We start from the raw sequence: 17694 nt of genomic DNA, 5'->3' as shown, positions 1-17694 counted from the left end.
TTTAGCTACAAAATGACTAACCAGCTCAAAATACAAAAACAAAAGTGTCTCACGTTTTTGAGTCACAGTGTGGTTGCACCAGAAAGAAGCCTGTAGTGGTTTTTGGTGGGGGTTCCTGCATGGGGGCCCCTCCTCCTCCTCCAAACGTCACTCAAGCATGGATTTTGTGTGCTATAAAAACACGTGTGGGTCCCCCAAATCTCATTCCCAGCCATAACTTGACAACAGACAGACACAAAACTGGGAGGACAACCTGGATGACGCACAAAATGTGAACTTTACAACACAGAAAGTGGCTTTGAAGTAATTTTTTTACACGCTGTAGAGGTTCTGGAGCGCTGTCTCATGGGCCAACACACAAGTGGACTTCAGCGGAGGGGACATCTTTGTTTTTAAACACACTGCACGGTCACTCGTGCAGAGGGAGGCAAGATGCATGCGGGCAAAGCTTTGCTGTGCGTCCTCCTCCTCCTCCACTGCGCCACCCTGAGCTCCCCTCTGTCCACCTGCGCCACCGTGGACATGGACCACATCAAGAGGAAGAGGGTGGAGGCCATACGTGGTCAGATTCTCAGCAAGCTCAGGCTGACGAGCCCCCCTCACTCCCAGGGCCCCGCTAAGATCCCCTACCAGGTCCAGGCGCTCTACAACAGCACCAAGGAGCTCCTGGAGGAGCTGGGCCGGCACCGGCAAGAGACATGTGGTCCAGACAACACAGAGACCGAGTACTACGCCAAGGAGATCTACAAGTTCAACACGGTCTATGGACCCACTGAGAGCAGTGAGTACAAACAAGCACTTACGCACAAAAAAGGAAACGAATGAGATGCAATTCAAAAGCTGCCTTCATTAAGTTAATATTGTTCAGTTTTGAGTGACACCGTCAAATGAGTATTCATTCATAAAACATGTTTACTCTGTTTGGAGTGGTGCCGAATAATGACATGTGTTTCTAATATTTTGAACACTCACATGGAGAGCAAAATATCAGAACGTTATCATCTTGGTGAAGTCAGACCTTCTCAAGGAAACGTCGTATGGGATCTGAATAAACTGGCCAAGGGAAGGGTGCCTTTCTTACGAGAAACTGCTCGGTTCACACTTGAGCTACTTTACACCTGCACCAGCTAGGAAATCCCATTCAAGATCTGCATCCAAAATAGCACATTTTACAAAGACATCTGTGCATTGTTTTGATTGACACTGCCAGAGAATTATCCATTCGGTAACATGTTTATTATCGTTTAGGATGGTGCACAATGGCGCCAAAAAATACTGAGATGTGTTTCTAATATTTTGTCCCAAACACAGGTTACCAAAACAGAACAATAGCAACTGTGTAGAGTGGGAACTTTTCTGATGGGAGTTTTGTATTGGATATTTTTGATGCAGCTGTCATTTTTTTCTGCAAGTGTACCAGTGGGTCTCCGATTACGCGTTTCTTCCAGATTTTCCCAATTTCCTATGTGGTCAGATCAGACACATAATGATGATGATGATGATGCCTTTAGGGGGGGAGAGAGACGCTGGGAAAAGTGAACAACAGTGGACAGGAAGAGTAGAATGATGAAAGGACCTCCATGTTAGCTTGCACCGGGGGATTCCTCCTCTTGACTTCCTTTCCTGGATTCTATCTGTGCAGAATGGCGAGCAAGGCTTTCACACATGACTCATCCCTACCACCCACACATTGACAGCTTACTTACTACTGAGTGCTCCAGCAGCATCCTATTCGATGCCGATTTCCAAGACGACCAATTCCACTACGTACACAACTACTTTCCCAGCATGGAACAGCACTTACTAGAGCGCAGACTTACGCTAAGCTTGAATCGTTAACAGAGAGGGGGGATTTGTGGTGAGTTTCCGTAATCGGCAGTATGCACTCTGACAAGAACAAGGCAGCAGGTAGACATGAACGGGAGCCAGAGGGCAAAAAAGAGGTGCTGCGATCCATCGCTTTCTTCCACCGTCATAAGTGAATTTCAGCTGTTTTCATAAATGAAATAGTTCTGCAGTTAGCGCATAGAAAACCTGTTTACGACCTTCTAAATACGGTTGAACCTCATTAAAGCCCTCTACACGTGAAGCAACACCCCTATAGTCACCTTTACACTCCTATTGCCCAACATAGCAGACATAATAAGAGAAAATAAGCAAAACAAACATCAGACTCACACTTTAGCATCGTTAGAGTCCCGGTTTCTGTACAGTACTTTCATCAATGTACCATATACTGACACCTAGTGACCAGTGTAGGATACTACATGTCATCACAACGTCATGATGTCAGGTAGGAAGCTAGCAAATACATTGCTATTACAACATTATTACAATTCCATTGCAAAAAAAAAAAAGTGCAATGATCTTTTCAGATTTTTTTTGCTATCAGGCTACTTCCTGGTTCATGAAGAACAGACAAAGAGGACTGTACTAATTGGGGCGGAGGGGACGGTTCTAGTTTAAAAAAGGCTTTAAAGTATAATTCTGGTCCCGAAGTTGTTCGTAACACGTGAACTATTTGACACATGGTGTTCCAGATGATCTGTCCTACTGCCCAAAGGGGATCACCTCCAAGGTGTTCCGCTTCAACGTCTCGGCCATGGAGAGAAACTCGACCAACCTCTTCAGGGCAGAGTTTCGAGCACTGCGGGTTCCGAACGCGAGAGCCAGGCGGAACGAGCAGCGGATCGAGCTCTACCAGGTGCGTAGAAGGTACTGCTGAGCTGTCCTACTACCGAACCAGAAGACCTTCTCTCTGGTTCAGATCGGAGCAGGAACTTCCAAATACTGCTAACCCTACATAAGCTCATCTTATCTCTAAGTGTTGGATGTTGCTTTTTAATCACAACCAAGAAGTCTTGCAGTCTTGCCAGTCGACAATCCCTGGATCTTTTCCTACTTGAGTAGCAAAGAAGAAAACTGCCATTACACAGATGAAATGGTCCGAATCCATCCTGACAATGAGACGGCGGTTCCAGGCCCGCTTTGCAGAGCCTGGGCTGGGTTATTGTACTTCTCATGTGTCCCCCATTTTGGTTTGATATTTAAGACGCTAATCTTAAACAGTGAAAGGGACTCTCTTGAACGCCAAGTGGAATTATGTAACACACTTGTCTCAGGAAATGTCATTAAGTCTCTCCTGTTATTTTCTTTCAATGTCCTCAGCATGAGGGACCAATCCAAAGATAATTACAATCGGTAATATCAAACAGATTGGGCCCCGCCAATGTAATGACTTCTTCACGGCACATGCGTTTCATTTCCCAAACGGGCACTCCAAGAGTACATGCCCACGCCAAATCCAATGTAGAGCGATGGCTAACAGCTCTAAGGCCTTTTTATGGACCGCCAATAGGTGGACAAACATGGAGGTCATCTGCACTTCCTATGGAAAACTGTGGTCGTGTACGAACACGCGTTTACTCCGGAACTATTTGGCATCAAACATAATTGGACCTGATAGATTGACAAACGACTGAAGACTATTCGACGAGTCGATTTGGAGGAGTCTGATTCGACTGTCAATCTCGCTGTCGAATCATATGAAAATGTCATGTGATCAAGTTTGTACCATTCTGACTACAAAGGCGGGGAGGAATACTAGCTAACAGCAAGCTAGCACACTGCACAGACTTTCCTTGCCAAACATTTTTCATGCTAGGGCGCGGTCTTTAGTGAATAAAATGGATGGGTTACGATTCCACATCACCCACAGTAGAAGACTTTTGGACAGCAATGTCATCATTTTCACTGAGACATGACTAAACAGCGGAGTACCGGACACCGCTATTGAGCTAGCCGGCCACCACACACTTCCGGCTGATAGCGGCGGCAAGATGCGAGGCGGAGGACTGCGGACCTATGGCTACTTCTACAGTAATTAGCTGCACCGTGGCTTACGTTGTGTCGCTTTACAGATTGTGAGGCCCAACGAACACATCAGGAAGCAACGCTACATCAGCGCCAAGAACGTGCTGACCAAAGGGACTCCTGAATGGGTCTCCTTTGACGTGACTGAAACAGTAAGAGAATGGCTGCTGAACAGAGGTAACTACGACAGCGTATTGTCCTCTAGTGCGCAACCTTGTGGTTTGACCGTGCTCTTTGTCACCAGGAAGCAATCTGGGTCTAGAAATCAGCGTGCACTGTCCCTGCCACACCTTCAGCCCGAATGGCGACATCATCGACAACGAGAATGAGGTTCTGGAGGTCAAGTTCAAAGGTAGTCCTGACTTCAAGGTAGGTTTTGTGTGTGTCATTAGAAAAGTCACCACACGTTCTTCTGGTTTAAAGGTGTGGATGGAGAGGAGGAGCAAAGTCGCTTGGACCTCAGCCACCTGAAGAGGCTCAAGGAGCAGAACCTGCCTCATTTGATCCTCATGATGATCCCGCCTCATCGCCTGGACAAGCAGTCCACACACAGACGCAAGAGAGCGCTGGACACCAACTACTGCTTCTCGTAAGGACGGAGTCAAGACGAGGGATGTGCTTTGGGTTACGTTAGAAAATAATGCATCCACCTGTCGTGCTGGCACAGAAACACCGAGGAGAGCTGCTGCGTTCGCCGCCTCCACATCGATTTCCGGCGCGACCTGAACTGGAAGTGGATCCATGAACCCAGCGGCTACGATGCCAACTACTGCTCAGGGCCATGCCCCTACCTGAGGAGCTCGGACACGCCACACAGCTCGGTAAGAAACATTCGTAGGAGGACACACGGAACGCTAATGAATCTTAACAAAGAATATGGAAGATCAGCAGATCTATTAGCCTCGTTTCCACCGAGCGCTACGGTTCAGTTGGGTTCGTTATGGTGCGCATTGTGTACTGCATTTCCATTACAGGGAAACCATTCGATTAAAGATCCCCCAAGAGTCCTAAATTCCAATCTTTGGCGTGGTTCTACTCACAGTGTGTGCTCTGGTAGGCTTGTGGGGTGTGGCGTGAGACAGTGCTGTCCGTCCATTGGTTGGCTGAAAGCTGTCCATGTCACATTGGGATGAATTCAATGGAAAGGGAATAAAAAGTGGCGTAGAACAAAAGGATTCAAAGCTCACCACTCTCAGTGATTCTCAACTGATGGGTCCCTTTTCAGCGGTTCGCCATTCTTAATCTTGCAGTTGTTTTCCGAAGGGAATTTTGTCGTCTATTAATTCCTCTATAGGTGGCGACAACGCTCTGCAATGAAATCCGCTGTTATAGAAGACCAGCGAAGTTTCTTAGCACTGTAGTCTACTGCCATTACGCTGCTCAATGTGCCAAGCTGTCTCTTGTTGAGCCTTAGAAGCGGTCAGCATGTTCACGCACACCTCAGTCATCTATTGAATTGTCATATTTGGAGGTGTTGGACATCGCCATGTAAAATGGCTAATGCTAATAAAATTCAGCCAGAGTGTTTATTGAGAACCTGTTATCTGTCTGCTGAGCTAGCAAGTACAGACCAGACAGAAAACCTTTTCGTTAAAATAACTGAGGTTTGGATAAAAACGTGTCGCTCCTGAAATGTTCATTTGTTATTTTGCGCTACCTCAAATTCAAACTGCATCGTCTTTTGATGAAATATTAGATATTTCAATACAATCTGATCCACTTTATTTATATGGCACGTTTTATAAACACTGATTCCAAACTAACAAACGGTCCACCGAGGAAATACTTCCCCACACAGACGTTCCTTCTCCTCGTGATGACAGCACTTTATTCACAACATGTCCATTTCTGCGAGATTCTGCCTTTAGATTAAACGGTAGATTTCCATTTTTAATGGCCAATTCCACAATTCCGTCAACGCGGAAATCATAGCGCTCTAGAAAAGTTAGCCAAGCTACATCCGTTTCTAAAATACTGGGCAAAATTGGCCAATGGTTGGGAATGAGGTCCTGCCCAGGTGGAGGAGTTCAAGTATCTCGGAGTCTTGTTCACCAGAGTGGGAACGATGGAGCGTGAGGTCGACAGGCGGATCGGCGCAGCGTCTGCAGTAATGCGGTCGCTGCACCGGACCGTCGTGGTGAAGAGACAATTGAGCAGGAAGGTTCCCAATTTACCTCCCCATCTAGGTTCCCACCCTCACCTATGGTCATGAGCTTTGGGTCGTGACCGAAAGAACGAGATCGCGGATGAAATGAGTTTCCTCCGTAGGGCGGCTGGACTCACCCTAAGAGATCAGGTGAGGGGCTCGCTCATCCGGGAGGAGCTCAGAGTAGAGCCGCTGCTCCTTCACATGGAGAGGAGCCAGTTGAGGTGGCTCGGGCATCTAGTCCGCATGCCTCCCTGGTGCCTCCCTGGTGAGGTGTTCAGGGCATGCCCATCCAGGAGGCCCCAGGGCAGACCTAGGACACGCTGCAGGGATTATGTCTCACAGCTGGCCTGGGAACGCCTTGGTGTCCTCCTGGTGGAGCTGGAAGAGGCGGCTGGGGACCGGGAAGTCTGGACTTCCCTCCTGAGACTGCCGACCCCACGACCTGGACCCGGATAAGCGCAGGAAAATGGATGTATGGAATTGGCCAATGATATATTGCATCAATAAATGCATTTAATTCACTCATTTATTTAGCATCGTTGGGAGCCTAAACACGTTCTAATGAGCTGAGACGTTCTATTCCATTACAGCATTTGTCATGGGAGAAATCCTAAAGCCAACCAAATCCAAAGTGTCCTGGCACATGTTGTGTTCAGGTTTTGGGGGTCCACTGTAACGCCAATCGTAAAAACACCAAAGAAACACTTTGAGATTTCCTTGAACACAAATATGGTTTTGTGTTTGTACTCTTAGTTGCTGAGCCTGTACAACACCCTCAACCCGGAAGCCTCGGCCTCGCCTTGCTGCGTCCCCCATGAACTGGAACCCCTCACCATCCTCTACTACTCTGGACGGACCCCCAAAGTGGAGCAGTTGTCCAACATGATCGTCAAGTCTTGCAAATGTAGCTGAGGAGGCAGGAGGACGACGGATGGGCTTAGCGCTGACACAAAACCCGTACTGACTTTTGTGATCGGGACATTTCGGAAGAAAGTCTCCATTTTTGTTTGCATCGTGTACTTTTTTTGTGTCACTTCAGGATGTCATGTGTATCTCACATCGCCAAAAAGACAATGTGATTTTCTACATTGCCACCAAATATCGGGTACACCAGAGCCGTCTCATGAGATCCAGTACAAGAGCCGTAGCAGAACTCCTGCAGAGCTGGACAGACGCAGGACAGAAAAGGCAGGACGCTCAGTTCTCTCGCCCTCTTCCCGCTTTGCGACAAGTATTTTATACGTCACCGTACGCTGACGGCGGGTTCTGTGTAAAAATACAGGCAAATAAATGCTGGATGGACTGTTCTTCAGCAATTTCTGTGTAAAAAGAGAGTGCAACATGTAACTTTGCTTCCTGTCAGGAGCCCCTTTCACGCTACCTTTTTTCCACCTTTCTTCTCCAGTGTCACTGCTCCGTATGAGCAGGACGAATTTGTCAGCTTTAACGTTATTTTCCAAGCTGGAACAGAGGAGGGACGGCGCCTGCGCGTGAGGGTATTCATTCCACAGTGCCAGTGGCTTCTGTGTAAAAGGCACCGGTGAATAAATGCCGGGTTTACTTTTCAGCAGCATATTTTCTGTGCCAAAATAAAAGAGGCTCGTGTCAATCAGAAGCGGGCATCGTGATCTTGTACTGGATCCCATAAGACTGGTATTACAGAGCGTTCTTTATTAGATCCCTTTCCCGTCAAAACCCGGTGGGCATTATCTTCAAACACAGAAGGAGAAAGGACAGACTGGCCGCTGTCAGCCAAGAATCCCAAAGTGCGGTCACTGGGAGAATGCCTTTTGGGATCGCAAAAGGGATGGAAAGTCGGTAGAGGGGAAGCGGAGCCAAGCTTTTTGGGTCAGTGAGCCAGCGGCAGCCTTTTTAGGGGGAGGAGGAGGACCACGATGATGGAGAGAGGACCTGAACCTTTGATCTCTCACAGGTTTTGGGTGACATGGTGGTGTTACGCAACATATTACGGCATTTCTTTTACATTAACAGCAGCTGTTATGCAACTTATAGGAAGTGTTTGACTGCATTGCAGCTCGTCTACTGTTACACACTTCCTGTTATTCTCACACACGCGCACACACACGCACACGCACACACACACACACACACACACACACACGCACACACTTAGAGGGATGGTGGCATTCCTCACGTTCCTCCCGCTTGGTGTCGTCCTGTAGTAAAGCCTCCGTGGGACAAAAGACGAGCCGTTAGATGGCAGCCCCTTGTTTGTTGTTGCTTTTGGGACTTGTTCATGACTGTTATTAAAAAGAAGAAACGTGTATGGATCTGATTTGAACTTGTTTGTTTTTAGAAACTAATTCATTAATTGCGAGGAATGAATTGTTGGTTAATCGTGTCCCGCTCAACACAACACAAAGGAGAGGAAACAGAAGTTCAGAACATTCATGGTTCATGACAAATACAGAAAAATAATCATTTCATTTGTTTATGAAGGAAATTTAGTCAACAAGCATCCTTTGCTTTGTTTTAATCGCAGTTAAAATTTCCAGAAATTCATAAGATTTTACGGCATGGGCAGATCATTCTTGTCGTTTGCGGTCGTTACTGACCTTTTCCGTAATTTCTAGGGATCGCGTGAATATTCGCGAACACATGGAGGCATAAGCAGGAGGTTGGCCTGGGCGGAGTTTGGTTGTGTGTCATTTTTTCCTCATTAAACAAAAGAAAACTAAATGGTTTGGACATTTCAACTTCAGCACTTGGTCTCACCCTTGGTGCTTCACCTGATGTGCGTATACTCGTCACATATACTCGTCATGTATACTCGTCACGTATACTCGTCATGTATACTCGTAACGTATACTTGTCATGTATACTCGTCACATATACTTGTCATGTATACTCGTCACATATACTCATCACGTATACTCGTCACATATACTTGTCACGTATACTCGTCACATATACTCGTCACGTATACTCGTCACGTATACTTGTCACATATACTCGTCACGTATACTTGTAACGTATACTTGTAACGTATACTCGTCACGTATACTCGTCACGTATACTTGTAACGTACAGTATATTTGTCACGTATACTCGTCACATATACTTGTCACGTATACTCGTCACGTATACTCGTCACGTATACTCGTCATGTATACTCGTCACATATACTCATCACGTATACTCATCACGTATACTCGTCATGTATACTCGTCACATATACTCGTCATGTATACTCGTCACGTATACTTGTCACATATACTCATCACGTATACTCATCACGTATACTCGTCATGTATACTCGTCACATATACTCGTCATGTATACTCGTCACGTATACTTGTCACATATACTCATCACGTATACTCATCACGTATACTCGTCATGTATACTCGTCACATATACTCGTCATGTATACTCGTCACGTATACTTGTCACATATACTCATCACGTATACTTGTCACGTATACTCGTCACGTATACTTGTCACGTATACTCGTCACGTATACTTGTCACATATACTTGTCACGTATACTCGTCACGTATACTCGTCACGTATACTTGTCACGTATACTCGTCACGTATACTCGTCACGTATACTTGTAACGTATACTTGTCACATATACTTGTCACGTATACTCGTCACGTATACTCGTCACGTATACTCGTCACGTATACTCGTCACGTATACTCGTCACGTATACTTGTCACGTATACTCGTCACGTATACTCGTCACGTATACTTGTAACGTATACTTGTCACATATACTCGTCACGTATACTTGTAACGTATACTCGTCACGTATACTTGTCACGTATACTCGTCACGTATACTCGTCACGTATACTTGTAACGTATACTTGTCACATATACTCGTCACGTATACTTGTAACGTATACTCGTCACGTATATTTGTCACGTACAGTATATTTGTCACGTATACTTGTCACATATACTCGTCACGTATACTTGTAACGTATACTCGTCACGTATACTTGTCACGTACAGTATATTTGTCACGTATACTTGTCACATATACTCGTCACGTATACTTGTAACGTACAGTATATTTGTCACGTATACTTGTCACATATACTCGTCACGTATACTTGTAACGTATACTTGTCACGTATACTTGTAACGTATACTTGTCACATATACTTGTCACGTATACTCGTCACGTATACTTGTCACGTATACTGTATCTCTCCTGCCTGTGTGGAAGCGGGAGGCGACACGTGCGCATGGCGATATATGGAGGCCGGCAAGTCTGGCGTGATTCATGCATTTATTTATGATCGTCCCAGGCCCAGTGCCCACAAGACAGGGTTTTTTTCTGAACGAGAAATCTTGTCACGTTTTAATCTTGCGCCACGAGGTCTCGTGACAGCCGCACGTATCACAGCTATTCCAACGTCATCACTCAAATGTAAGCAACTACGTCTTGAGCCATCACACTTGGAAATAATACCTGTCCACGGCCGACATCTCCACAAGCGCGTGCAGACATGAGAGTGTTGCTGACCAGCAAATGAGTTCAGACAAGCGGACAAAGACGATTCCCAGTTCTCCGGTGGGCGCGTTGGTGTTCGCTGTCAGCAGCAATGACAGATGAGCACAAAGACCAAAGAGGGCAAGCAGCTCTAAAGCACACAGCTTTTAGCGACTCTGCAAGCAAACTAGTAAACATCCTGTTCAATGAACACTGCTTGCATTGCCAGCTTTGGGTTCTCCATGTAGGAGTCCTGCTCTTCCACGTCGGGGGGACGAGAACACGCTGACAGGTTAGCCATGTTGGAGCGTGTGTAGAAACAAGTGGTTGCGTGTTTATTTCTGGTCACGCACGAGGACGTTGCGGCTCATTGTTCAGCAGGAGCCCCCCCACCCCCACCCACGCACCAGAGCTGACGCTGCAGTTTGTGCTGCCGTTGAAAGTCATCCACAAGAACAACACGGTTCTGATTTGTTTTAAGCAAAGTTGCTGGCTTACTGGGCTCTGACATGAAGCGCATCACGATACCGGCACTACACAGGCATCATCTCTCCAACATTGGGAATAAATACCATAATACTCTTTAGCCTACCGTCGGGGGTTTCCCGCTCCCCTTCAACTGCCTCCTCTCATAACAGAAGCAACCTAAAAATCAACAGGTTCTTGCTGTTAAACGTGTGGCTAACGTGAGGTTAGCATATTTAAAGCAACACAAATGCGATGAGTTATCGATTGTTCTCAGGCTCCCTCATCCAAATGTTGAAACTTGGTGCATTTTGGGACGTTAACTTTTCATGTGAACTTCCAAGTCAGAGGGTTTTTTTTTCATGTCAGATCATTTTCTCACAAGTGAAATTTCACATTAAGAGTCTGAAATTTCCAGTTGGAGAACAAGTTGGTTTCGGGTGAAATGAAATGGAAATTTCAAGTCAGTCATTTGTTTTAACGAGATGCTTAAAAAAAATGCAATTTGAAGTTAGTTAAATGTTTGAATGCTGGAATGTTGAAATGACAACAAAATGCTGGGAATGACAATTCTTGATTTTCTCAAGCTGCTGCACCTCTGCTTTTTTGAAGGGGGGGGGGGGGGGGGGGGGGTCAAAGACATGCACATCCCTGTCATTTGATCTGATCTCAGGTCTGCTTCCGGGAGCTGCGTGATGGATTGCATGACACGTTCATGAACAAAGAGTGCTGCTATTCCCTGAGCACATTAACAGATGGCGGTGTGTGTGTGTGTGTGTGTGTGTGCGTGTGTGTGTGTGTGTGTGCGTGTGTGTGCGTGTGTGTGTGTGTGTGTGAGTGTGTGTGCGTGTGTGTGCGTGTGTGTGTGTGTGTGTGTGTGTGTGTGAGTGTGAGAGAAAGAGCTCAAGAAAGGGGGACTTTTACTGCAATAAAATCATCAGGTCACATCAGAGCAGTTCTCAGGCTCCGTGGTAGAAACGTTTGTATAAGAGTACACACACACGCACGTGCACACTCACGCACACACCCACACACCCACACAGGAACATACACACAAGCCAACTATAGAATTACTGGAAAGGAGCGGCAAAGGGGTGAGCAAATATGTCAACATATCGACCTCATTGACCTCTAAGGATCAACAAATGAATGGGAGGTCTGCGGCTGCCTTGGTGTCGTTTTAGTCCAATATTACGTGTGTGCGTGTGTTACGAGAGTGTGAACAAAGATTTTGGAAGAAAAAAAAACTGTGAGTGAGTGTCTAAGAAAGCAAAAAAGGAAAGTCCAAGTCCAAGTCCATCACTGTGCATCCAAAAGTTCCAGCGACTCTTTATCCTCTTTTTATATCCAGCATGTCCTTCCTTTTATGCTCTATTATCTTCTGTTCTTCTTCACTGTCCTCCACGCAGCCTTTAAACGACTGCTTATAGTTCACACGTGCGTCTCCTTTATCGCCTTCCTTCCCCACTTCCTGTTCCTCTCATTCACTTCCTGCTTTCAAGCCAATCGCCTTCACATTTTATGCACAAGCGCTTTAGAAAACTGAAAAACCCAATAAATCCATCAACTAGGAAGGCACTCGCAGGAGCGCATTTTTAGGATCAGTCTTTGATATTTTGTACAACCTGTTGGAAACGTGTCCTGTACAAACGCCGAAAATGGAGCTGTCTCGCAATGGTGAAGTAAAAACATTCCTGGATCCAGACGGTGATGCGGGTCACCCCCAAATGTAATGACTTCATCCACATCCCATTTCTGGCAATCCCTGGAAATGTCATCCAAATCCATTGAGAACTTTCCAAGTTATGTTGAACACAAACACGCAAACAAAATAGATAAACACCGGCAAAAACATAAACTGGGTGCTGCGCTTGGCGCAGGTAAAAATAATCAATAACCCCAAAAACATCGCTGGAATTTGTGCTTTTTGTCTGGTGCTGTTTTTGTTCTGTGACATTTAACTTGAGTAGTTTGCAATAAATGAATATGATGATTTCCAGCCCCGAGGTCCATCAGTTGATGTTTCACCCAACATTCACCACACTCCATTTCGGCTATTTGTTTCCCAGATGCAATAAAATACAGCATTTATAAGAGCAGCATTTTTGGGAAAAAGAACACTGTCCTGTTTCTATTTAATATCACGATGATGAATGTGGTGAGAAAACGTAAGCTCTTAAGAGAGAGAGAGGCCCTGGATACGTTACACTGCCTTTTACCCGTTCAGCACATTTGTGGAGGGTGAGTGCACGTCATTGCGTTGACGAGACCGACAGAACGACTGCAAAGACTGCACGTGACACACAAGTTGCACACTTTGTTGGCAATGAAATTGGACAAAAAAGGGGCCTCTTTGATGGAGGAATCGGTGCAGCAGCATCCAGACGAGAGCTTCAAGTTTCCTCTGGATCATTTGTTTGGCCTCTCGTTCAGCAGTGAACGCCTTCTCCTTCTCCTTCGACAAGCGGCTAAAAGCCACGACACTTCACTGTCCAACATGCACACTCTGGAGGAGACATTTTAGAGGGCGTCCTCTCCATCACTCTGGAGGCTTTTAGAAAAGAGCCTGTTCTCAGCCAATCAGGACGCAAAACACAATGCGCGTTCATACGCTGTCAAAAATAAATAAATAAATAACCCACTAAAATCGCACTAAAACACCCCACAAAACAGCGAGTCAGCGAAAGGTGAACCACAATGAAGCGAGGGAACACAGTACAAGTTTTTTTTTAATTCATTCCTAAATGATCACTGTTTCATGGCTGAACACGGCCCATTATTACTCAAAACATACGCCTACATCAGCAAATTGTACGTTACTGGCCCAAATCAAGCATTTTCAATCATAAAAATGGCTAAATGAACACAAATACTAAAATAAGGCACTTAAAAGATGTTAGTGATGTAGTGTAACATCTGGGACGTTGTGTGCGTCTTTAAGAGGCGGGGCCTGGGCAGCGACGTGTGTGACGCGAGCTAGCTACTGTAGAGTTGCTGAGTGTTGGCATGGTTAGCAGTGTGAAGAGTGATCGGTGTGAGTTGTGGCTGACAGCAGCTCCTGTGTGAATGTTCACTGCAAATGTGAACACTGCACCATTGCAGTAGTATTCTACTGGCCACTAGGTGTCAGGAAAGTTACACTGACGAGACAATAGCCACCAAGTATGCTGTCAGTGATAACGTTCCAGTTTATGTTTATGTCAAAGATGTCCTATTTCTTTCGTGCTACTGCGAAATGACCCGCCATGGGGCCAAAGAAAGTTGCAAATGCCAGGATTTGCTAAAGAAGGTGAGAAACATTATTGTCTATCTTTCCAGGATGTACGGGAAGTTCGCAACAGCAAGTTCCATCCTTTTGGTCATTTCAAATTATTTCACGTGTTTTCTGTATGTTCAACAGTATTTTTGGTAAATATTTTTGGGTGTGTGGAACAAATTAATTGGAATACATTTCCTTTGGGAAAAACTGCCTCGGTTTTCGTCCGACCTTTTGGAAGAAATTCACGAGGAGCTTCCACTGTAGTTTGATTTTGATGAAAATCACGGATTGTATCAATAAATATCGCAAATGGTAAGCTAACCTCCTCACCTTCAAAGACACCGTGAAATACAACATATCATTTCTACCGCAGCCAATTGAAAAAGGGATTATTTTGATCACCGTTTGTTGCTTTGTGTCCCTTATAATCTTAAACTACAAAAGGGATTTCCATGAAGCTTTAAGAAGGGCGTAACGTGGACGAAGAATGTGGAAGAAACTGTTGGACTTTTGTCCGGGTAAAAATGCTACCTGCTATTTCTCCACGAACCAGGAAGTAGCCTGCTAGCCATCAGACAAGACAGACAAACAATGCTTTTGCATTTTTTAGGAGTTTATTTTCTATTTTGATTAGCAATGTAGACGTTCCAACCCCCACCCCAGAATCCAAAATGCTCCTGTTGTCTTACGTCATCCTCCACGAAGCAGGAAGTAGCCTGCTAGCTATCAAACTGAGAGACAAACAATGCTTTTGCTTTTGTTAGAGGACTTTATTTTCTATTTTTTATGTTTGAGTCATAATGTAACCGTTCCCCCTGCCCCAGAATCAAAAATGGTAGAGTCCTCCATGAACCAGGAAGTAGCCTGCTAGCTAACAAACAAACAACACAGCGCTCCGTGGCTATTTTTTGGAACAGATGAATTCTATTTCTTGTGTTTTCCACGGGGAAAATTCTTCTTCTTGAATTTGAGAACACTGCAGGAGGGGTGGGCTTGGTGTCGGTGGGGGTGTGAGGTAAAGCGCCACAGTAAAACAGCTAAGTCATGGCGGGGTTCGAAGGCGCTAGCGTGTCCAGACAAGGCTTGCGTTTGTATATCACATAAGAAGCTAATTATTCAGGCTCCTGTTGGAAAGTACACAGGATTCCTGACGCCACGTCGCTCCCACTCCCTTCCCTGCAGTGTTGGGGTGCTTTGCATTTATTGGTCCACGGGGAAAGACGCATAATCCCCCACCTACTGCATGCACGAGGAACTTCATCAATATAACAACATCGCTGACATAGGAGGAGAAATGTGCTGAATTATGTATGTGAAAGCCTCTCACGTTTTTAGTTGACATATCTGATGCAGATGCTGTGCCACGCTAGGATGTAACATTGGCAACAAAATGGGTCTCGTTCCCATTTGCACCCCATCAATACACCCATTTGCTCCATCGAATTGCAGAACACTCAGGACAGCGGTTCAATATGACACCAACAGAAACACGAGCAAATGGCTAAAATGGCACAAAGCCATCCTTGTATTTTTATCCTCTGAGACCCAGCAATGTGTTTTTGTCCTTTGTGATGGTCAAGCGTTAACAAATGGTCACCATAACAAATGTTGCTGGACGATAATTGCCCTACAAATTATTGTTGATAATCGATACTATTGACAACATTTTTGAGGGCATTTTTTCATTATTTATATGGCATAATAATGCGAGTACATCGTATCAAAAGCAATAAACTTTCCTGTCTCAAGCGTATTTAACATTGTAACTGGAACGCCAACAGCTTTTAAATCAAATTAATTCAACAACATAATAAATTAAACAAACGGAAAAGAAAACAAAATGAAAATACGATGGACTTGCAGTCTCTTTTCGTAAAAATTGCACTTCAATAAAACTCACAATCATAACGGTGCTACTGTCCATGTTAGTGTAAGTTTGTACGGGTCATAAAGCGGGGAGGGCATCTACGGTGCTACTGTAGCTTCTCAAGCTTCACACTCACCGTCCAATCAGGGAGCAGCACAGTTTCAACACGACAAACGAGCAAAACGGCGAAGCTGAGGTTCTTTTCTCCTTTGCTGAAGTGATGTGATTCTCTGGCAGCTGACAGCTAAACTTCTTGTCCACTTCTTCTTGTCTTGTAGAATAATCAAAAACAAATAAAGAACATGATGTCCTGTTTGGCTTTTGGTCAGCTTGAACAGCATCGGTGCTCCAAAATAGCCATAAGAACATCACCATAACGTCACACCTCCTTACTATTTGGACCCAATGGAAGGGAATTTACTGCATGTATTATTCTTATCCCACCCAGCAATTAGCCTTGACCTTTTTCAAATCTTAAAGTGATGCAAGAGATATCCTTCTGGGTGAAACATTCTCGGGGTTTTCCGTCACGTCGCAACTCCCTCCAGAGGCTAAACAACTGCAAATCTTAAAAACATAATAGTAAGACATTTGTGGCAGGGGTGTCCAAACTTTTTCCAGTGAGGGAAACATACCGAAAAATGAAAGGATGCAAAAAAAAACTGCATCTCAGCTTTGTGGATTATTAACTTGGCTCTTTTTCCCCCATTTTTGCTGCTGTTTTTGAAATGTTGCAATGTTCTTTATTGGTTATTTTTTTAAAAGTGGTTTTCTTTAATATGTCAACTTTATATTACGACATTTTTCTCGTAAAATTATGACTTTTCCTCGTGAGATTACAACTTCGTTTTTTTTGGGGGGGTTAAATTATATTTGTAGAATGTACTGCAGGAAAACAAACAGCTGCGGTCCGCAAATGACCGCGGGGGCCGCACGTTGGACACCCCTGAGTCAGCTCATGGTGTGCAGTTTGAAACTAGGATTCTTGTGGGTTTTAGAAGTTCTCACAAAAGTAGGAAATAAATCGGGTAAAATCTCCCCCATTACAGTTTTAGAACAAACATTTCCAAGGTGAACTCTGCTCCTTGAAAATCCTTCCAGCGAGTCCTTCTATTTCCTTTCCTTTTGGCCGCCATCGCTCACATGAGATGACGTCAAGTGCTTTGCTTGGTCTAAAACTAATATTGTTCAATGGGATTTGCAAGGAAATGAAGGCTTTTTTTTCTGAACCCAAATCCTAGGAGGCCTTGTGGCGAGCCGGCCGGCCCAAAGTGATCTTACAGAGAGCTGCAGCGGGAATCCATACGTCTTATCATGCGTGATTCAGACATGAGGTGCTGCTCCACGCAGGACCGTCTGATGCTCCTGCGTGGAAGAACGCTGGACCTCATCTCTTTAAAAGTGCTGAGCTCTCATGTGATGACAACCGCTCCATTTCCAGAATTGCCAAAGTGATCACAGCTGCTTTGATGTGGACTTTTTCTTGAAAAAAAAAAACAAAACAAAAAAAGAGGCTTAGCGCCGCCAGGATTCCGCTTTTGTTATCTTTGCCGACCCGAGCGGGAAGATCTTTGCACTCTGTTGTGATTGCCGCTGCTCTCCCGCGCCTCCCG

The 17694-nt window shown here is 45.1% G+C and overlaps 1 protein-coding gene across 1 annotated transcript; it reads left to right on the top strand.

Moving 5' to 3' along the window:
- The first annotated feature begins 222 nt into the window (after positions 1–222).
- Positions 223–8693, top strand: LOC129172678 (transforming growth factor beta-3 proprotein-like). The gene is made up of 7 exons (XM_054762644.1): positions 223–781; positions 2541–2704; positions 3921–4050; positions 4118–4225; positions 4297–4462; positions 4541–4694; positions 6776–8693. Exons 1-7 carry the CDS (start codon positions 433–435, stop codon positions 6932–6934), a joined length of 1230 nt encoding a protein of 409 aa, XP_054618619.1. The 5' UTR covers positions 223–432; the 3' UTR covers positions 6935–8693.
- Positions 8694–17694: the final 9001 nt, after the last annotated feature.

Source organism: Dunckerocampus dactyliophorus, chromosome 19, assembly GCF_027744805.1.
Source record: "Dunckerocampus dactyliophorus isolate RoL2022-P2 chromosome 19, RoL_Ddac_1.1, whole genome shotgun sequence".
NCBI lineage: Eukaryota > Metazoa > Chordata > Actinopteri > Syngnathiformes > Syngnathidae > Dunckerocampus > Dunckerocampus dactyliophorus.
This window is presented reverse-complemented; position numbering and strand designations above follow the sequence as displayed.

Excerpts from the sequence above, each read along its gene's own strand:
- LOC129172678 (XM_054762644.1), top strand. The coding sequence starts at position 433 with ATGCATGCGGGCAAAGCTTTGCTGTGCGTCCTCCTCCTCCTCCACTGC. Across the intron at positions 4,051-4,117 it reads AGAATGGCTGCTGAACAGAG|GAAGCAATCTGGGTCTAGAA; the intron begins GTAACTACGACA and ends CTTTGTCACCAG. Across the intron at positions 4,463-4,540 it reads GACACCAACTACTGCTTCTC|AAACACCGAGGAGAGCTGCT; the intron begins GTAAGGACGGAG and ends GTGCTGGCACAG.